The 22,365-nt window shown below is 51.6% G+C and overlaps 2 protein-coding genes across 4 annotated transcripts in view; both read right to left on the reverse strand.

Moving 5' to 3' along the window:
• ZNF609 (zinc finger protein 609) overlaps positions 1 to 20,398 on the reverse strand; it is a 49,328-nt gene extending 28,930 nt beyond the window's left edge. For 2 of the 3 annotated variants that reach the window (XM_033070992.2, XM_033070993.2), the window contains exon 1: positions 19,647 to 20,398. In XM_033070992.2, the coding sequence (XP_032926883.1) occupies positions 19,647 to 20,393 (747 nt within the window). In that variant the 5' untranslated portion in view covers positions 20,394 to 20,398. Of the gene's footprint in view, positions 1 to 3,249; positions 3,255 to 19,646 lie in introns of those variants that run through there. The other variant, XM_042779685.1, reaches the window with a different exon arrangement.
• A 28-nt stretch (positions 20,399 to 20,426) lies between these two features.
• The window catches only part of TRIP4 (thyroid hormone receptor interactor 4), a 44,081-nt gene continuing 42,142 nt past the window's right edge, over positions 20,427 to 22,365 (reverse strand). The window contains exon 14 of the transcript XR_004419220.2: positions 20,427 to 20,511. The gene's annotated coding sequence lies outside the window, so the exon portion shown is untranslated. The remainder of the gene's footprint in view (positions 20,512 to 22,365) is intronic.

Below are 22,365 nucleotides of genomic sequence, written 5' to 3' on the forward strand. Positions count from 1 at the left end.
GAGGAACAGGGCACTGGGAGAGAAAAAGGGATACAGTAAGCAAAGGGAACCATTTACTCCTTCCCTAAGCAGAGGGGCACTATTTTACAGCTGCAGCTGCGGTGGCCTCACGGCTGCATCCCACTCCTGAAGCATCTTTTGTTCTGTATCCAGATCACTATCATGCCTTGTTTTGTGCTTTGAGTCCTACAGTCCCTTAACCAGTTATCTCAGCCCCATACAGAGATCTCCAACCCCACCATACCCACAAACCCTTCCACACTTTTCCCAAGAGCCACAAGCCAGGCAGGTGCCCATGCCAAGAAGCAACGGCACTGTTGCTCCTACCCGATGCAGAGGCCAGCCCCCATCATTACCCCTGCCCATCCCAACGACCGAAGGCAAGAGAGAGACACTCCCTGGGAAATGTCAGCCTGCAAAACCTCCATAGCTTGATCCCAGAGATCACAGCTCCTCAAACACAACCTGGAAAAGGTGAGGTGCTGCGGTGCCAGGAAAGCATTGTTGTCAAACAGCAGTAAACCAAATGCCAGGATCCATGACCACCTTTGCTGCATCTTTAGCCACAGAAAGCAGAGCTTAAGAAAAAGCCTGAACACAAAAGCACCAAAAGCTGGGAAAAAAACCCTCAAGGAAGGGGAAATCAAGGAGATGCTGGCCTGATCCCTAGCTGGAAAACTCAGCTCTGAAAGGAAGGCAGACAAATAAGGCAAGCATCCATGGGAAAAGTCTCCACCAATGGTTTGGAGCAGTCTCACCTAACTCTGCACTTTGTCACACTGGCAACCCAGCCCGCTCCGGGATGGTGAAGCCAGGCAGAGGCAGCCTCCCCTCTCAGCTCACCTCTCCTCCCTCTGTTGGAATAACTCACTATGGCAATTTTTTGCTCAGTTTAGTGAGTACCAGGACTGCCAGCACTCAAAAGGCTCAGGGCCTGGCTGTGCTCCCTCCGAGAATGCCCTGGGCACTTCACCCACAATAGAAAACACCTTTCAGATCATTAACAAACGTGTGTCAGGATTAGGGGATTCATTCCCTCTGCTACCTACAATCTCAAGGACCCCAAAACTCAGGAGCAGTAATCCCAAGGGAGGGTCAAACAAAGCCCTTGGCCAGATCCTAAGTCCTCCTCCTGTTCATGAGCAAATTCCAAAAATCCAAGGAGCTGGACTGGTGAATTCAGGTGTGCTTAGAGGAGAGGTATGATGCACTCCATGCTGGAAAACTGCTGGCTGGAGCAGGGCTCTGGCAGCAGCAACGTCTCTCTGAGGATAACCCCAGGAATGGGCCGTTTGGCACCCCCAAAGGGTGATTTCATTACTTCTAGAAAAAGGCTCAGCAGCACAGACCCTGTTCCCAATATGTGGCTGCTCCCAGGACAGTTTGAAAATGAGCATAGCAGAGCAGTAGAGACCTGGGTAAGTTTAACCTCCATGAAGTAGAAACCTGATGCACCCCATGACTGAGCACCAGCAATTAAAACCTCGAAAACCCACCCTTTATCAACAACCCTTGGCTTTTAAAGACTCAGGCCACTATCAGCAGGACTGGGTAGAAGTCCTGGTGTCCATAAGGAGCCGTGCTCCCCAACACACGGAACACAGTAAGACAGCAGTTTAACCAAGTTATTTTCTCTGTCTGAGGAATGACATTAAAGGAGGGGAGGGGACTGGACAGAAGCCTGCCCTGCCTCCTTGCCCCTCACAGACGCTGATCACATGCTCACCCAGTGGCGAGGAGCCATCCAGAGATGAAGATATTGAATTTGCCAGGAAGCTGAAGAGAGGTGCAAGGCACAGGCAGCAGCAGGCAGTGATTTATGGAGCTGACGTGCCTTCCCAGGTCACACATCAATAGGAGCCTCACCTCCACCGCGGGCCAGCAGCCAGGCCGATTATCTGTCCTATGCTGCAGGATGCAGTGCCAACAGGCAAGCGCAGATCACCCAGCTTGTTTGCAAAAAAAACAATAATAATAAATAAAACCCTGTAGATCCAGGTGACTGGCTTTTGCTCAAGCCCATGCTTGCCAGCAGTAAATGATCAAGCACACCAGCCTGCAAGAAAGCATGTAATGCCTGGAGGCTGACCTTCGCTGGAGCTCCTGGAAAGCACAATGGCAGTCAGCAGCAGGAACAGTGCTCATGTGAGCAACTCTGCAGCTGCCTGGCATCTGCCCGTGGGTGTTCTCCCACCTCAACCCACCCCAAACTCAGCCCCTAAGGTTTTCGCTTAAGTGTTACAGGCATCGGGATAGAGGTGGTTGCTCCATGAATCCTGTCACTGGGGCAGAGCTAAGAAAGCAGGAAAACAGCCTGTGCAAAGAGGGTGGCTCACAGGGCCACGTGCAGAAGCCATGTGCCTTTTACAATTAGCCCCTGCTGATAAATGCACTTTTTTTGAAAAAAATCAATTTTAAGAAATCAATTTTTCAGAAATTTAGATTTAATATGGTATTTCCTCAAATCCCTTTTCCTCTGGTAGAGCTGAGGGATAAGCTGAGAACCACCTGCACTCAAGTCACCAAGCTGAATCACGGAAACCTGAAGGACATAAGCTGATGGAGCTGCCAGCTGCCAACTCTGCATTAACCTTTTTTTCCCCTTCCTTCTGTTTTATTGAGTAATCCCCAGATGCAGCCACTCGACAGCAAGATGCCATTCAGTATTCCTCAGGGAGTCTCAAAGCTTTCCTCCCTCTGGGATCAAGAGTGGAAAAAGGTTTGTGCTTCTTGTATGACAGTCCTGTAACGAGAATCCCATAAATTCCAAACTGTATTTCACCAGGAGTTTTAAGGGAGAAACCAAATTTCACACGATAGAAACTCAAGATGTGGGTTGAGACTTTGATAAACCCATTTTTTGTTCTCTTGGATTCTGCCAAATGCCTTGGAGGATGTCAACTTTCAAAGGAAGGGATATTCAGAGATCCTCCAAAACAAGATGTACAACATCTGAAGCTCCTAACCTCATCACCCAAAAGAATGACCCAACCTTGTGTTTTTACGGGAATGAACAAACTTGAAAGAGACAAACAGTCATGTCTGAGAGCAAAACAGCAAAGGCCTGAGAGTTTGAGTGCAGACAGGTGAGCATGACCACAAAAAAGCTTTACTCTTGTTTTTAAGCCCTTTTTGGTGCCATTGGCTGTATGTCAAGCTCATGCAGACAAGAAACAGGACCAACACACTCTGTCTCATAGGACAGGTGGCTTTTCAGAGAGTGAGACTTCATCCACATGGAGTCCTCACCTGTGACTTCAGATCACCTAACACACCTGGAACTCACCATTACATAATCCAGAACCTGAATATTTTTACACCTCAGATATATCACAGAAGGCCATAAACATGCATGAGCCATCCATTGTTCCACAGCCATGGCAAGAAGCCTGCAGTGCCAGCCAAAACTGGGACCAGGAAGGACTGGAGGTGTTAATCTGGAAACAAAAATGAAACCTTGAGGTTGTGAGCCAGGCTCCGTCCCAGCTGAGCTTGCGTGCTAGAATTTTAAGAAAGGGGTTGTTTGCTGACAGCTTAAAGGATTTAAGGGAAGGATTAACCATGGCTTTGCTGACGAGGGAACCGGTGGCAAACTTGGAGCAATCCCACAAGCATGGGCAGAAGCTGGAAGAGGACATTGAAAAGGGCGGATGAGCCTACAACAGCAAAAAACAATAAGGACAATTTATTTTGCACAGGAAACTCGACTGGGAACAGCTCTTCCCAGCATTAACAACCTTGGTTTGGTGCCCACCAAACACAGGACAGCTAGCTCTGGAGTCCCACCTTCACAGCACTGGATCACTGGGGTAACTGGAGGTGTCCAGAAGCCATACAAGCGAGAACATCGCAGACCTCAAGCAGGAGGAAAGGTGCCCAAAAAGAACAGAGTGTGGAAGGCCTGGAGGGGAAGGATGTGTTGGTGGGAGTCCTGCTGTGGAGGTGTGGGAGGAGGGAGATCTTGCTGTGAGCAGCAGGCAGAAAGGAACCACAGATCCAAAGCACTGGATGCTTCAAGAAAGCTTCCTGTTGTTGCTTAAGAACTCCGTGAAGTGTCTACAACTGAATGAGGCTTATATACAGGTGAGTAACACAGACAAAAAGCAGAAGGCTACAGATCTGCTGCAGATCTAGGAACATGAACCTAGAGGGGTTTGCTCCAGAAAGCACAGGATGCTGGTTACCAGGAACACACACAGACCAAAGGACTTATCTGGCGAGCTGGAGCCCAGCAACAAGAGCATGTTCCAGCTGGGAACAGCTAATCCACCCTCTCAACCCAGTGCAGCTGCTCGGCAAACAAGCACCACGGTCCCCTTAAGAGAAAGCACAATCAGCCCAGATTTAGCTGGAAGAGGGTGGGGATATCGCTGAGCTCCAAGCCATGGTCTGAACCTTATCTGCTGCTTTAATACCTATCAGTGTTGATACAGATTAAAGGATTAGTCAGGATTACTGAAGGCAACCCTCCCTCGCCCCAGGCAGTGAGGATGGGCATGGGTTCGGTGCAATTCCAGTCTTCCCCTGCATCCACAGCCCTTGGCTGCACCCTTGAAGAGAAGGAGCCTGAGAAATATCTCCTAAGAGGCTCTCCATGAGCAAGGGCAACCACAAAACAGATGCAAGGCAGAGAGACTGGGCTCCCTGGGAAGAAAACAAAGACTCACCAGCCAGAATCCAAGTGGGAGCTGGGTTTGTTGTCCCTATGCTTGCCTACCAACACAGCAAGCCTTCACAGACCAGCACCACCACCACCAGAAGAAACCATCTCACTACAATCCAGCCATGGCTGTTTATTCCTGCTGTGGTCCAAAGCCCTTTTTTCCTAACACAGGCATTTGTGGACTGTCAGGAAACTGCCTGCTTTCGATGTCACTCAGCAGAGTTTTTAATTAGATCATGCCCCTGACCCAATTCCCCACATGGCTGCACAAACCCCTGAGCATCCATGTGGGAAGGGGTGGCCAGGAGCAGGCAGGACACCTCCTGGGGGAGCAGCAAAGTTCCAATGACTGCACAAGGAGGCAGGAAGGTTCCTGTGCCCACGTTTAGCTGAACACAAACCTGCGAGGAAGCTCTCCTGTGAGATCTCCCATCTTCCAAGAGATCATCACCAAACACAGCTGTGTCCAGAGAGCTTGGTGCTGAAACCTGGCTGGGCTGAAAGTGGCTCAGGACAATGGCAAGATGAGACATGCCACAGCAGAACAGTCCCCCAGTTCTGCCTCCTATCACCATGTATTCTGATCCCTTCTCCAAGCAGGAGCCATGGCAGGGACACCTTCCAGCTTCTCCCAGTAGTGCATTCTCATCCATATGCCAACATCCCACATCCTGCAGTGATTCAGGGATGAAACTCTGGATTAAGCCTCTAGCCCAAGGCAGTACCCGCTCTCCATCCCCACTTCCCCCAAACCATCTCTTCTGCAGGGTGGTCAGCTGCTTCAGCCATTTGTTTCTTCCCACTAAAACACTACCAGGCTACACATGGCTCAGGAAGGAACAGGGAGCCCTGGCCACAAAAAATACATCCAGATAAAAGACTCCTTTCCCCTGTACAGAGAAGATCTGAGTAAGAGAGAAGACCAAAATTTTCACCAAATTGGTCACATTTCATCTAAAGCACACAAGGTACAATCACCTCACCATAAGAAACAAGCTGAAGACCTGCAGTGTTGGACATTCAAATGATACTAAGAGTCTAACCGTGCTGAGATGTTAATTTTGGTCCCATAAAAGCAAGCAGGGTTTCATAAAAGCAAGCTGCACTGGGCATTCAGGGGCCAAGAGCAGTAAATCTGACACTGGAAGAGTGTGTCAGGACAGGGTGACAAATTCCTGGCCCAGATGGAAGCGTGGCTACTTTCAGCCTCATTGGGTCATAAGCCAGCTGGAGCCCTTCAGTAGTCTCCATAGCCAGGCTCCCCATCCTGCACCATGACCCCAGGCAGCAGCCAGAACGGCTCCCAGCCAGCACAGATGCGTTCAGCCCATCCTGGGAATCTGAGGAGCTCTGCAGGCAGAGACACCAAGATGATTTTTGATTATGCTTTCTACGGTGCTTTCCAGAGTTCCTGTTTCTAGACCCGAGAGATCCTGAGTAGGAACACCCTGTCCCACCAACACTATCTCTTCCAAGTTAAAATCATAACTGTTTATAGAGTCAAGCCTACCAGGAGCTGGACTTGATCCTTGTGGGTTACTTCCAGCTCAGGATATTCAATGGGTCATGACTTCACTCATCTGCTCACAGGTCATGGTGTGATTCTCAGGTGGGACACACGAGCCACTAGCCAAAAGCCTCAGAGAAAGTCCTCCTATGAGTTGCTTTTAATACCACCTTGTTAACTGTGAATTAACTGAACTGACCCAGAGTAGCCAATCCCAGGTCCTTTGGGAGAGGCACAGAGCAACATACAGCCCACAGAAGCGTGTTAAACTTCCTCCAGCAGCTCTAACTCTGCCCCTCAGGAAACAGATGGCATCCAAACAATATTTTGCTTCAGGGCCACGCAAGTTTGGAGAACACATGCCACGTATACCTACATATCTCATCAAGGAAGAAGTTCAGCTCCCTGTCACTGCACAAGTTGTCAAACAAAGTCACAGCATACGCACATGTGATTTTTAGCGAAAACACTGCCAGAAGGAGAATGACAAAGGGGGCAGCGTTAAGACTGCTGTGCTCTGCTGAGCTCAGCACCTCTCAGGTGCTGAGAGCCAAACTACTCCAATGCAGCATCAACCTACTTTCAGATGGATCTTCATACAAAACCTCACGGATTATCTGTATCACACTGCCACCATCACATCCTCAACACCTAAAGCTACACCAGCTATCACCCTCATTACATCAGCTCGTCACAGGAGATGACAACCCATCCATGAGCAATCCATTGTGGGGTGTGAGGAAGATGGATGCGTGCACCAGCAGTATTTCCATCAATCCAACCACATTGCATGCAGATCTCTCCTCTCAGGGATTCAGTCACCTCAGCCACAAACTCCTGAAACTCCCCTGACTGCTATTAGATCACCTCAGGCAGCACATGACAAATTCAAACACTCTTGTGGAAAATTCATAGTCCTCCAACCCCCCTCAGCAGGAACAACGATCTGGAGCATTCGGAGCTTCCTAGGATGGTTCTTCATGCTCACCCACAAACTGTTTTACAAGACAAAGTCCCATGAGCGGTACTTAGTCTCCAGCAAAGATTATTTTTGGCAGCTTTATCAGAACAGTTGTCACTCCCTTAATCTCTCTTTGCATGAAAGCACGTTTAGGAAAACAGTCCAGATGCTGGAATACCAATAAAACAAAAAGCTGTGGTACAAGGCCGTCTTGAAGAGCCCTTTACAAATAAACACAGCTTGGGGGGGTTCTGCTCAGCAATGCCAGGTCCACACTCATAAAACAGAACTACATGCTCCCCTCCCCAGGAATCAGAAAACAAAAGCTGGTTTGGGTCACCCAGCTGCAGGACACACATGCAAAAACTGCTCTTGTAACTCTCCTGCCCCTAAATGGCCAAGCTACTCATACCACTCCATGGATTTTTAATCAAATACTCCAAAATAACAATTTACAGAAGGAGTTACAGCCGAGCCAAGAAACTTGGGCTAAGAAGATGTTATGGGAAACTCGCCATCAGTGCTAAGTAAGGGTCTGCAGAGCTGATGAAACCTCCCATCACAGCAACAGGTTTGTCCACTCCTCACACATCTTAGTTTAAAACTGGACATCAACCACAAGGGCTTTGAACTTCATAGCAGCATTTCTCACTCCCAACAGCATTCACCAGCAACAGCTCTGCACCACTAAATCACAGATCAGTTTGGGTAGGAAAGGATCTTCAAACTCATCTCTTTCCATCCCCTACCATAGGTAGGGACATCCCCCACTAGACCTGGTTGCTCCAAGTCCCATCCAACCTGGCTTGGAACACTTCCAGGAACGATGCAGCCAGAGGGACATCTTCTCTAGGAAACCTGTGCAGGGCCTCACCATCCTCACAGGAAAATCATTTCTTCTCAATATCCCATCTAACCCTACCCTCTGGCAGTGGGAAGCCATTTCCCCTTGTCCTCACACTCCAGGCCTTTGTCCAAAGTCCCTTTCCAGCTCTCTTGGAGCCCCTTTAGGCACTGGCAGGGGCTGTAAAGTCTCCCTGGAGCCTTCTCCTCTCCAAGTGAATACCTTCAGTCCTCCCAGCCTGGCTTCAGAGCAGAGGAGCTCCAGCTCTCAGATCATCTCATGGCATTCTCTAGACTCACTCCAGCAGCTTCTGATGTTGGGACCTCCAGACTGGAGGCAGCTCTGAAGGTGAGGTATTACCTGAGCAGGGCAGAGCCCCCTCCCTCCACTTGCCAGATCCACTCCTCTGGATGCAGCCCAAGCTGGCTTTCTGGGCTACAAGCAGACATTGTCAGGTCACATCCAATTTGTCAGCCACCTGTATCCCCAGGCCCTTCCCCCAGGACTGTGCTCAATCTGTTCTCCACCCAGCCTGTGTTTGTACTAGGGACGGCCCCAGCCCAGGGGCAGGACCTTGTACTTGGCCTTGCTGAACTTCACAAGGTTCACACAGACCCACCTCCCCAGCCTGCCAAGAAATCTTCAAGAAATCCAACCACACCACAAGACACCCTCAAACTCCAAGGCCACTGTTAGTAAAAATTACACCATCTCCTCCTCCTGCACCATACTGGCCATCTCCAGTAGGTCTGGGATGACTTTCATCATCCATTCCCAGAGGACTCTGCCTCATTTCCAGCTGACAAGTCTCCAGCATACTGAAGAAGGTTTATTTTCCACTCCCCCTCCCATCCAGGGAGGGCAGGAATGGCATCCCATTAAGTGAGCCAGAAGAAACCCAACCCACCCAAGCCAAGGCCCTGTCTTTGCCCTTCCCATTCACTGGCAATCTCAGCACGAAGTGCGGTTGTCAGAAGATTTCTTGGGTTTCCTTAAGTTCTTCTGCCAAGTTCTGATTAAAATCCTCCTAAGTGGTTTTCTCTTTATTCCATTTCCTAGAACTGAGAAGCAAAGCGGACCTGAGAGCAGCTCTGAGTGCTGGTGGAGCTAACAGCCCCCAACCCAGCCAAGCCATCCGAGTCTCCCACATTGGCTCATTAGGATCAATGGGAAATTGAAAGCAATACTCCTTCCATCTCCCATATCAGATCATCAGCTCCCAGAGGAGACTGGGTTTTAATGGCCTCACTCACTGGCAGGAGGCTAGGATTGCTCAGCCAACAGGGGTTGCTGAGGCACCTCACTGGGTGCTGCTTCAGTGTCACATGTGAAACAGGTCAACCAGAAAGGAATATTCCCAAAGGCTTTCGGGTAACACACAACAGTGGAGTAGTGGGTAAGGAGTAAAACACTGCACTGTAACCCATCTCCACGCCCAAAAACATCCAATTTACTCCAGTCTCTCACCCCTACTTGACATGCTCTGGTTCATGATGGTGGCTTCAGAAGAGAAGGCAACTTCTCATTACAGGCTCCTTGTACTACCAGCTTGAGATCTGCACCAAACTGGATTCCCTCTTTATCCAGAAAAATCTGTCTGCTTTGGTGGCCTGGAGGATGAAACCATTGGTTTCTTGCCCAGAAACAACAGGCACCTGCAAGTCCAGTTGCTCTCGTTCCTGTGGCCAAAGGCTGGAGGCCATCGGTCACCACAAAGATGGCTTCTGTCCTCCCAGCCAACAGTAGCTGAGGGGAGCCCCTTCCCTGCAGGAAGGCAGATGGTCCCAGGGCTCAAGCACGCTGAGAGAAGTGTACAGAGGTGCTGCAAGGGAACCCCAAAACAGCCTCTGTTCATACAAGAAAAAACAGATCCAGATGTGTTGCTGCCCTCTCTGCTGTGTCTTCCTCCTTTGCAGGGCCCCACATGGGGAGCTGCTCATGCCAAAGCCAAAACATTACTGTTGAGTACACAGCCTGAAAATCCTAAAACTTCCATTTTTTTAATGCCATGAACCTCTTCATGGTCCCTGGGGGAACAGAAGACACTGATCCTACTGAGAGACCACGTGGACAGGACACACGCTGGTCCAAGCTACCGTTGAGGGATCTTATCACAGGGAACACCAACAGCTCCTGTTTTCTTGGTCTGGAGGAAGCAGCAGGGAGGAGCACAGGCTGTGAGCCCCTGTAAAGCAGGGCCTTTTCCTGGGACATGGCTCTTCTACAAGCCAGGCAGTGATCTGGCAAAGCCACGGCATATTTGGTCACATTTGGGCGTTTTCATATGCAACCCTGGCTTTTTGTATGCAAGATCCAGACCAAGCCTGAGAGCTAAATCAACTGCTTTCCCCACTACCAAAGGGCTTCAACTCTTCCCCCAGGTCTGGGCAGCTCTGCTCATGGCCATAGGGGTTTGACCAAAAGGCTGGTTTCCTTCAAAGGGCCATTCACCACTCAGCCTCTCCATAGCCAGCCTGTGAGACCATAAAACACTAATGCCCAAAGAGTTCCTGCACCTTGAAATGTTAATGTTGTGCAAAGAAAGAAACCTTCTGGTCAACAAACCAGGTCCATGATACAGAGACACAGTCATCTTCTTCCCCTCCAAGCCACAGAACAGCAGACAGCCCTGGAAACCCTAAAACCTAGCTCTGTGTACAAGGCACCCCACAGATCCACTGGTCCTGCTCGGGCATGAGAGGCTTTGCCAGCAGGGAACAGCTTAGCTTGATGACTTTGTCACCACCTCAAAGAGCTGCCTGGTACCCAGCCATCCCCTCCTTTCAGCCTGGAAAACAAATTTCCCCCAGCCTTTGAACACATAGAACCCAGACTCAGTGCTCTCCTGTGCTCTTCCAAGCCTCTCTCAGCCATTTGATTCCCAGAACTTGGCTCCAGCTTTCATAGACTCATAAAAGCTGAAGAAGACCTCCAGTGGCTGGACCTCTAGTCCAGTCATTCATCCAGTGCCACCATGTTCACCACCAAACCCCAAGTCCCACATCCACACACTTTTCAAACGCTTCCAGGGATGGTGATTCCATCACTTCCTTGGACAGCCTGTTCCAGTGCCTCACTACCCTTCTGAGCACTGATCCTAGGATGGTGACCACCAGCCACATGGCATGCAGCTGACTCCAGAACATGTCACGGCTATCTGTTAACCAGATGACAAAGACACTCCCAGAGGGGAAGGCAGCGCACCTGCACCACGATGAGTGGAAAGAGGGGTGGGGAGCGAGCAGGGGGAGTCTGGGAACAGCATTCGCTTGCACAGTACCTGGGGAAAATATCACAACACTGCATTTCCATCGCTAATTGGGGGAGCAAGTGAGCTTCTCGGAATGAAATTACTTTCTGGCTTGAAAAGAATCCACAACCACAGGACTTGTTCCTTCAACGGTACCTTCTCTACCCAGAGCACCCTTGTGCTCCCCCCAGCAAAACCCCTGCTCAAGCCTAAGAGGAGCAGCCAATCCATGCAGAGAACAGGGGAAACTGAGACACACAGGCTCCAGCATTTGCACTAAGGGAGGGTAGCCCAAGGGGTTCTCTTACTCCCTCAGCACCAGACAAAATCCACTTCTATCACATCCCCTCACCAAAATATGGTGACCTCCACATCCACATCCCAACCAGAATCCCAGCTCAGGCCTGCAAAGCAGGTATGCTCTCCACGCTGTTCATCACAACACATTCCAAGACATCCCCAGTGAATGAGGGCCAGACAGTATTTTGAAGTAAATCTAGATACCAAGTTTTAAAGCCACTTCAGTGTCAAGGACAGGGGAAAAGTCAGCAGATGTGAGTACATGCCATCACCACATCATACAAAAGATTTGTGGTAGCATCTTCCTGCAAAGGGATTTATCCTGCCCACTGAACACTGGGATGGAGGAGCTGGGACCATTCAGCTGGCAAGGCTGGGGAGCATAGGTACCATGTGCTTTCCTGGGTTGAGCAGAGCTCACCAAAGCTACTGTGAACCCTGTCAGAGGCCAGTGAGCCCCTAAAACCTTTACACCATAGCAAAGCCCTCATCTCCAGCCCCAGGTGCCACCACTGCGGGTGCCACTATAACTAGCCCCAGGTACCATGATCACTCCCATGCTTGCATCTCCAGCCCCAGGTGCCACCATCACTGCTATGCCCCCATCTCCAGTCCCAGTGCCATCACCACTGCCCATGGCCCATCCATCCCAGCTCACCCACTCATGCCAGCCCACAACCTGAGCTCACCCCAGAAAACCTTGAGCACATTTATTTACATCAGTCAGTTCCCGGATCTGGTCCGTGGGCAGGAATGAGTAACAGGGACAGGAATATATCGAGTAGATGTTGTCACCAAATACAACATATTGTCAGGCTGCTGGTGGCTTTAAATCATTCTCGAGCCCGGCAGTTGCTTCCCAGCCCTGGGCTGCTCTCCCAGCTGCTGCTCAACAGCTCTGAGCGCTAGGGTGGCTCCTCTTGCACCCAATTGAGCACTCAAGCTCCAGGCACTCATCACCACGAGGTAGGAATGTCACAAAACCACGCCAGAAAGCCCACAGCTATCACCACTGCCTTTTCTCCTGCCCACCTTTAGCTCTGGGGATTTAAGTGCCCTCTTGCCCAATACATCTCCAGGGTTGCCTGCACACACAGGGAAGATGGATTTCACAGCTCCAGCCCAAAGCATCCTCGAGAGAAGCAGCAGAGCAATGCAGCACTGTGAAAGCAGTGGCACAGAAGATGTCGTGCCTGCAGAAAACAGGGAAAAGGCAGTGAATCCCCAACCAAGCAGCCTTTAAAAGCATAGGAGGGGAAACACAGGCAGCCTGTGCTCTGCTGCCCTTTCCCATGGCCTCCCTGGCTGCCGGGTGGAGAGGCAGCTTTGCTCATTAGCGGGTTATTCCTGGCACACTCCCCCTGCATCAGCTCCCCGGCAGGGCTGCGGGAGCAGCTCACAGGGTTTTGAAGCCTTCGGGGTTGCACAACGCTCCAGAGGCGCAAATCTTCCTTTAAAGAAATCTCCCTCGGCAGATAAATGGCGCTGGGTAACTGGGGTCATTAGGCTAATGAGCAGCTACCGTCAGCCTGGAAGCAAAGCAAAAAAACAGCAAAGAGTCTACCAGAGCCCGTTAGCCTTAAAATCTGACCCATCTCCAGCAGTTGCCGCTGCTCTCAAGGGAGGAATCAGGTCCATGAGTCAGCAGGATCAATCAATGACCCGCTGGTCTTCCCATTAAAATCTCTCACCAAAACATGGGGGATAGATTTGCAGGTTGCTTGCACCAAGGAAGCCAAGAAGGGGCTGTTCCTCCTCTGTCCCCCCTCTATCAGCCCCTTCGTTACCATGGTGTCATACACTTCAGGAGTGGGGAGGTTTTTTCTCTTCTTTCCCAGCGCTGCTCCATTTCCTACCACCATGTCCTTGACAGGGAGCCACACGTCCTTCTGCCCATTCTGGTGGAGATTGGGCCATGTTTCAGCATGACAGCCAATTCACTGGGATACAGCAATGCTGATGGGTCGGGCATCAAAGCCAACTCAGCCTTTTAGTCCTTCCTAACACTGCCATCTGGGAAAGCAACCAGGGAGAGAAGTGATTTTTCCTTTTGTAAAGCCTTCAGAGGTGGGAACAGCTGGAACTCTCAGTTTGCTACATCCAGTGGTTATAAAAGAAAGCCCACATATAAATAACCTCTCAGCAGGAGCCAAAACTCTAGCACTAACCCCAAGGTTTGAAGTGAACAAGGCTAATTTCCCCCTTTGTAGCTCTTGACACATGTTGGCTGTGTGCCCCCTTCTTGCCGTGTTCCTAGAGCAGAAGGCTCTGGGCAGCAGAGCCAGGGACAATAAGGAAACTAGTGGTGTCATTCCCAAGGACTCACAAGACAGCTCTGTCAGCAGCTCCGGAGGCAGCTGATTCCAGCATGGAATCATGGGGAAAAAGAACCATGGTGAGAGGATCAGGCAAGAGCCAGTAGCTGCCTGCCCACCCTTGCCACCTCCCTGAGCTGCCCATGTCATGCTGGCTGCCATTCCCTGGAAAAATAACAAGCCCTTCAGAACAAGGGCTGGGAAACACCTTCTCCCCAAGGTTTTGGGCATGAACAGGTCCCTACCCAGCCACTGGACTTCCCACATGCCCTAAAAATCCCTGGGAAAAACAAAGCACAGAGTGAACACCAGCTCCAAAGCCAGCTTTGGAGGGGCTGAAAAAACAACTGTTTTCACCAAAACAGCTCCACTGGGAGTTTCTCCACCCAAACTCTTGCCCCAAACCAAGGAAATCCACACCAGTCAAAATCCCAAGCACATTTTCAAAGCACAAGGCTGGGACCACCCCCAACATCTCATCCTGGCTCTCCACCACATCAAGAAATGTTCCTAAGAGTGTCTGTGGCCATCTCCTGTTGGGCTTGGACCCAGCAGAGGGACTGAGAGATCTCACCTCTTCAAGCTGGAGTCACACAAGAATCCCTCACCCCAATCCTTGCCACTGCATGCAGAACCAAGCTTCATCCCTTCCCCCAACAATGAAACAGTGGTTAAAAAAAGGCAACCATGCTTTCACTCCAGGTAAAGGATGAATGTGCAGGACATCTGGCACCTGGGGGTCCATCCCATGTGCCACTGAGGCTGTAGGACCAGCACTGGAAGCACCACACAGGTCTGCATCCCTGCATTAGGGCAAGAAGGTCCACAAAGGTGACACCATAGCCACCCTGCAAACTGCTGGATAAGCCAGCAGCAGCGGAAACAAGGCACAGATTTATTTTTGGGGTGTATTTCATTTTCTGGCAGCTGCCACTGGTGTGGTATCACCACCCCACCGTCTCCATTGCCACCTGACCCCAAGCACTCCCTCTGCCACACCGTCCTCCCACAGAACTGCAAGGGCATTTTCACACCAGTTTTGGTGTGAACACACTGCAGCATCAGCATCCCCCATCTTACAACAGTCCCTCTTTATCAGGTCACCCATAGCAGGGATGTCTGCTCTGAGAACACACAGGGTAACACCACGTTGTGTCTAGGGAGAAATTCAGGAGAAAAAAATGCACCAGTGGCTTCAACCCCCCTCTCCCGCAGAGGGACACGGATGAATCCACCCTCATGGCTGCCCAAAACCGCAGCACACGTGACCCAGAGAGGCTTTTCAGAAGAGCCGAGTCTCCAGCGGCTTCTGTTTGCCTTTCCCTTGTCTGCAGCAGCATCACATCTGGACGCTAGTCAGAAGAGAAAGGAAAAAAAACAACCCTCCCTCCTCCTGCTGAACAACCTCTCAATCAAAACAAAGCCGGAGCAGCAGCCAAGAGCTGGGAGGCTCTTTTGTTTAATGCTCAACATCCCCCGGCTGGGCCAGCAAGCCCAGAGTGCCAGGAGCGGGCGCAGGGGCCCGGTGTGGGCAGTGTGGTGGGTGCAGGGCTGGTGAGGAAGGGACCAGCTCAGCCACCAGCCCTAAGGCCAGCTGGGCCACGTGACAGCGGCTGGTGGGGCAAAACCAGCACTGCTCCTCCGTGCACAGCCATTTTGCTGAGCTCAGCTGCTCACCAAGAGTTGCCATTCCCTCCCAGCACCAAGCAAAGCAAATCAAACCAAACTAAACCCCAGCTTAGCTCCAGCCATCCCCAGTGACCCAGGGACTGACCTAGCCACTGGTCATCATGTTCATGGGTCCACTAACACAAGCTCTTTTCCCACCCTGCTGCAGGTATTTTCAGCTCCCACTGCTGTCCCTCCAAATATTTTCTGGGGCTCCAAGGACCTGCCCAGGCACTGAGCATAGCCAAAGGCAAACCTTCTCGAGGTGATCAGCCCACCCCAGAGACCCTGGAAAGTCTCAGCAGGGTTATCACCACTGGGTTTCATCAAGATCAGCCCCATCCCTGGAGAAGTTATCACCCGTAACCCAACACACTGACGGCATCATGTTTGAGGAGTGCATGTAACAAGCCAGGACACAGCCAAGATCCACACCAAGAAAAAGGATATTTGGGATATTCAGCTCTGGAGGCTTCACCTCAGGAAACAGCAACCAGAGCCATGGGGTCATACTGGCAAAACACATCCCATGGAGCCCAAGGGCCATGTCCACGGGCTCCCCCACTGCTGTGTTAGACATGGGAGCAAGGGTGAATTTGCCTGTGGACAGAGCCAGTGGAGCACCAGCTGACATAGAAAAGTGTCTGGTAAAACCCAAAGCAAAGCTCCTTCATACACCCAAAAAGGACTCAATGGCTGCCAAATCCTACAGCAAGACATTGGAAGAACACAAAAGCAGAAGTAGAGGCAAGTGGGGTGAGCTGGGTGGGGCAAGAGCTGGCTGCTGCATTGAAGCACCTCATCAAGGAAAAATATTACCTGCTAAAGTGCTTGTTATTCCAGCTATGGAGATACAACAGAGCCTCCTAGCTGGTGGCTACTAGCTCAGCACACATCTCTTGTGTCAGACCTCCAGGGAGCTCACCCACCCCAGGCTTCAGCAGCTGAGGGACAGACAGTCTCCCTTTCTTCAGCCGCAGCTTCCCTGCCCGAAATGGCAGCGGGAGCAGTACAGGGTTAAGCAAAGGACAAGCTGACAGAGACCAAAGGTTGGCTGAGTCATGCTGTGGCTGTTCCTGTTTCAGTCTGAGCAAGTTTCTCGCTTCCCAACCAGGGTTTGTCCCCAGGGCAGAATGAACCTGCCACCTTAATCTCTCGATGCACTGCCTGGAGGAGCTGCCCTCCCTCTCACAGGCAGCGCATACCTCTGCTCTTGGCTTGTCCTTTGGACTCCACATGCGGTTTCTGGGACATCACTGCAACTTTTGGGAGACAGGACAAACTCAGTGCCATATCCCCCATTGTATCCCAGTGGTCCTCCACCCAGTTCCAGGCATCCACCCAGCCTCAGTCGCTTCCTCAAGATACAAAACTGCTTTCCCACCCCTTACCATGCAGATACCTTTCTTCTCCTCGCCCACGGCTTTCCCAACCCAAAGCAAGCCATCCAGCTGCCTCCAGGATGCTGATGAAACACAGGCAATGCTTCCTCCTAAGTGACGCATGTTCCTGAAGATCCAGACATCAAATCCCTTCTCCAAACAGGGATCAGCCCTCCAGCCTGAGCTTTCACCCAGGGGGTTATGCTCGAATCTGGACAAGTAAAATGGCAGAACCATCCTCACCAGATGTCAGCTTAGAGAAAATAGAATCATTTGGGTTAGAAGCAACCTTAATGCCCATCTTTTTCCACCTCCTGCCATGGGCAGGGGCACCTCCCACTAGACCACGTTGCTTCAAGCCCTGTCCAACCTGGCCTGGAACACTTCCAGGGATGGGGCAGCCACAGATTCTCACAGAAACCTGTGCCAGGGCCTCACCACCCTCACAAGAAAGTGTTTCTTCCCAATATCCCTTCCAACCCTGTCTTCTGCAAGTGGGAAGCCATTCCCCCATGTCCTGGCACACCTTGTCCCCAGTCCCTCTCCAGCTGCCCTGGAGCCCTTTTAGGCACTGGACCCCTCTAAGCTTCCCTGGAGCCTTCTCTTCTCCAGGTGAACACTCTCAGCTCTGCCAGCCTGGCTCCTGAGCAGAGGGGTTCCAGCCCTCAGAGCATCTCCACAGTCTCTCTGGACTCACCCCAGCAGTTTCACGTCCCTCTCATGTTGGGACCTCATGGCTAGAGGCAGGTCTGCAGGTGCAGTCTCACCTGAGTGGAGTGGAGGGGCAGACGGGCAAAATCCCCCCCACCTCCTCTGCTGCCCACACAGCCCTGAGCCCAGGACACAGAGGAGCTTCCAGGTGCCAGTACACAACTGGGGTGTGTGGAGCTTCTCATCCACCACGACACATCACATTGGTATCTCCAACTGCAAAGAGATTCTGCAGCTGTATCAGTGAAAGAAATAAATCTTTAATAGTAACAACACAGCAAAGCGATGCAGGGTATGACCCAAGGTCCAGCCGGCTACAGTGCTGGCTGTCACAGCAGCCAGCACAGATGGCTACAAGGGAATGTAACAGCCAAGAATGTTGAGGTATTCCCAAACCAATTCCCAAGCTTCTGTCGTCCTCATGCAATTCCCAAGCCCTGTACACTCTCCTGATGAGTTTCTCCTCCATGAATCCATCCAGGTGCCCCAAATCATACATGGACTTCCAGCATCCACAGCTTTTAGCAGCAGCCCTCTAGACCTTCACGCAAGAGAGCGTCTGCTGCTCTTCCTGGTTTCATTCACTTTGGTTCCACTGCCAGAACAGACAAAGGAACAAGATGTCTTCACACCACTCCTGAATTTTACAGGCCTCAACCACTTGTCCCAGGGGTCCTCCTCTTAAGCGGAGGAAGCACCAACCTATTTAGCAACCCTTGTCCCAGAGCCATCCCATGGCTGCCCGTCTCCACCCTATACTTTTTTCCGTATATGCTCCCAAACAAATCTCTGCTCTCGGCACCTCTCCCAACGCCACTCTGCCCTCCCCACCCATCCCAATGCCCACATTGTGATCCCTACTTCAAAGTAGAAATCCTCCCAGGGTTTCTGGCTCCTCCCAGGGAACCTCTGGCTACAAACATGGTGACGTTGCTTCTCATACTCCCCAGCCACTCTCATGAGACCCTGGCACATATTGATGGCAATAGGGCCAAGCTGATCATAACACACATACTCGTGATGCTCACCCTGTACATGACACATGCATGACTTCACCAGGCACAAATCTCGTGTGCAGCTGGCACAGAGGAAAGCATAGACATCCACATGCTCAAAGTCCTCCCCATCTGAACCAGAAATCACATCAGCCAGCGACTGTGATTGCTCAAAAACCAGCAAAAAGTCCTGAAAAATGCACAGACACAGCCATGCAGCCACCCAGAGTCCAGTGCCACCAAGATGGACAGGCGGCCACTCACCCCTTTGGTCATCTGCCATTGGCAGGGCTTTTCATGTCCCTGGTGACCTGGAACAGCAGCTTGGCCAGCTCAGCATCACTGCCACATGTTAGTAGAGGAGTAACACACCAAACATCACCCACAGCTACCCACCAGCCCTGGATCGCCACCCCAAGTGGGACAGAGCCCATGTACCATCAACAGACCCAGAAACAAGGCGGTGACTCCTGTGAGCCCTGCTCCTTGTGCTCACCCACATACCCGTGCAGATCCCACATCTACCAAGATGTTAAGAGATCCTTCTCTGCACATGATGCAACTGTAGAGAAATAAATTCCTTCGGGAGTTGCAGGGAGCCCTGACACACAATGTGAAGCCAGCAGGACACAGAGCTTTGTGTTCCCTTGGGAGATGTAGCAGACAAAGCACCACGACATGACCTTGACTTCAGAGTGACAGAAGCCAGACAGGTCTGGACTCATACAGCACAGCCAAAGTGCTGAGGAAAACCAAATCTCAGAAGCTATTGCAGGATGGTACCCAGAGCATAGTGTCTGCAGGCGATTTGCTCACACATGGTTCCCAGAAGCTGGGCTTGACCAGTGTCCAGACTGCCATGTCCAGACACCAGCACATCACATGGCCAAACCACCCTCAGGCCAAAACCAGGAGGCAGCAGCCACACATGAGTGCTGGCCCCAGCAGTACAAGACACACAGTCCCACTCCCTTGTCACCCACAATGCCATGTCACAGCAACACCATGTAAGCAGCAGCAATGGCACCCGTGCCCCAAACCCTTTCTTACCTTCTCTGACTTCACCTTTTTCAGCTGCCGGCACTCACTTTCTCCATCCTCCAGCTCCGACTTAACTCCCAAGGGATTGAGCGCAGCTCCTGTGTCAATAGCTATACTCCCAAGCTGCTCAGCAGCAGCAGGCTCTGGCCCCTGGCCCCCATCATATTGTCCCACCCTTACTGCCAGGGCCAGGGGCTGCAGCACACTGGGCTCCTTCTCTGCCGAAGCCCCCGCACCCTCACTCCTTTCCTTCTTGCTTTTGGATGAGCCGCTCTCCTTCTCCTTCTTGGAGCCAGCCACACTGCGAGACGCCTTGGCCGACTTCTCCGAGCTCTTTGGGGTGACAGCGGGCACCAAACCACCCGAGCTCACACCATCCCCAGAGCGTCCTTGAACCTCCTTCTTGCCACCAGCTCCCTCACTGGGAGTGAACAGGGAGGACCCTGGGGTCGGCTTCCCACTGTCCTTGCCAGTCTTGCTCCTTTTCGACTTTGATTTGCCCTCCTTGCCTTGTGGGCCTGGCACTGGGCTCACAAACTTGATGTTATCCGGTAGTGTTGCCACTGCATTGGGTGCCGGGAGCCCCACCTCCTTGGAGCCCGACATTTCCAATTTCTGCTGATCCTTCTCCAAATCAGCGTCCAGGTCAATGATGAGATTCCCTACACCAATGTCCCACTCATCCCCACTGTCATACGTCTCAACCGGGTTTGCATCAATTCCTTTCCCTCCGGAAGCTCCACTGCTCAAGGACATCTTAGAGTTAACGGCCCCTCACAGTTCAAGGCTCTTCCCTGCCTCTATGCCCTGGGGGTCACCTACGTTCTTGGCGGGCTTCCAGTGGTTGGGGTCTGCCCAGGTGACGGCATCGCTGCTGGAAGGGAGAGCAAAGAGAACAGGGTTACACACAAAGAGCCATGGACAGACAGATCATTGACAGCCACACCTGCAGGCAGGAGAGATCTGGACAGAGCAAAACCCCCAGCCTCCCAAATCCTCCTCGCAGCATTCCTTCTGCCACCCCCTGGGCTGGGGCTGCTCCACAGCTGCCCCGCCCCAGCAGCAGCCATCTGGCACTGGTCCTCAATCAATACCAGCCCTGGCAGGTCACAGCTCTGGGCTTCAGCAAGACATTACTCACACATTTCCCCGCTCACCATTTCCCTCTGAATTATCGAGCGCTGCCCCTGGGAGGGAGGATTGATTCCTCTCCTGCCAATGCCACCCAGAGTGAGGGCTCCTCTCCACGCCAGCCTCACTGTGAGGGACAAGAGCTGCTCACCAGGCAAGTCAAGTGCCTTGGTGGGAAATAAATCCCAGGCTTCAGAGTGCCTGTGACACTTGGGACCTGTCAGAGCAGTCACCAAAGGCCAAATCGCAGTGGGAAGCATAAGGGTTCCCATCCCACACCTCCAGGCAGAGCAACACAGTACCCAGATTTGGAGTGTTTAACGCCACCAGCTCTGGCCAAGCCGAAAAGCTTCCAATGGGAAACAGAGACGTAATTATGTAAGTACAAAGTCTTAACCGGGATGAGAGGGCTCAGTCCTACCTGCCCACACCACAGCTTACCCTGGTAAGCCCAAAATATCTCCTCCCTGCTTCCCAGCCTCTCCCCCCAAGGAGGGAAACAAAAGACACCCACGCACAACCTGACACAGCACCCTGATGAGACATAATTAACACATGTAACAGCTTCTTCCTAGCACCACCCAGCAAGGCCACCTGTTCTTCAGAATCCTTAAGAAATCTTTGACCACCCATTTGGATGAGACTTCTCTCCAGCAGCATTGTCCTCCCCTTCCCCACCAAGCACCAGGCCTGCCTGCTCCTGGTACTATTTACAAGTGACACTTCAAAAACAAGTGACTTAAAGAGAAATGAGAAGTCAAAAAAAAACCAAAAATCAGCCAAAAAACTCCACACCACACACACACAAATTTCTTCAAACCCCAGCAGGCAGGAGCCTGGAAAGCAGCTTCAGTGTGTTTCCAGAGACGCAAACACTGTAAAAATGCCAGGGATTCTTTCATCAGCTAGGCTGCCGCAGCCAGACCATTTTCCATCTGCTCCCTACAGCATCCTCGGCTCTGTACAGCTAATAATCCGCTCTCTGACAGGTCATTACGGAGATTTTTAACCCCAGGAGCTGGGGGACTTGCGTGCAAGCTGGAAATGAAAAGCACTGACCTCTCATTTCAGCAGCAGGGAAAGTGCCGAATCAGGAGATCACTTTGTGCACCAGAGTCGCTAACAGCTTCCCAAAGCTGACCTGCGTGTTTCTATGGCCGCCTGCTCCTCCTCTTCCTACTCCTGCTCCAGCACCTGCTCCCCAGTTCCAAGCTGGTGTGTCCAACCCCATTAACCTGCCTCTCCAGAGTCTCTCTCCAAATCACCGATGAGATTGGCAGCGATTGGCAGCGACCACCTCACCCCTGCATAACAATCCTCATGTCATGGATCCAGTTTCTTTGTGTAGATGGGCAAAGCCAGTAATAAGCTGAATGAACTAGATTTTTGGCTGATACCAGTCCCTTCCCAGCCCTAAGCTGAAGGATGGAATCCAGGAACAATCCCAATGAACCGGTGGACCACTGATGACCACTCACATGCAGGAACAACCCACATGAGCTGACAGCAGAGGATGAAGTTCAGTCTCCAAATCCAAGAGTTGCCAACCCAAAGTTGGAGCATGGCAAAGACCCATGGTGAGCTCGGGTCAGAGGGA

The sequence above is a fragment of the Catharus ustulatus genome, chromosome 12 (assembly GCF_009819885.2).
Source record: "Catharus ustulatus isolate bCatUst1 chromosome 12, bCatUst1.pri.v2, whole genome shotgun sequence".
Taxonomy (NCBI): domain Eukaryota; kingdom Metazoa; phylum Chordata; class Aves; order Passeriformes; family Turdidae; genus Catharus; species Catharus ustulatus.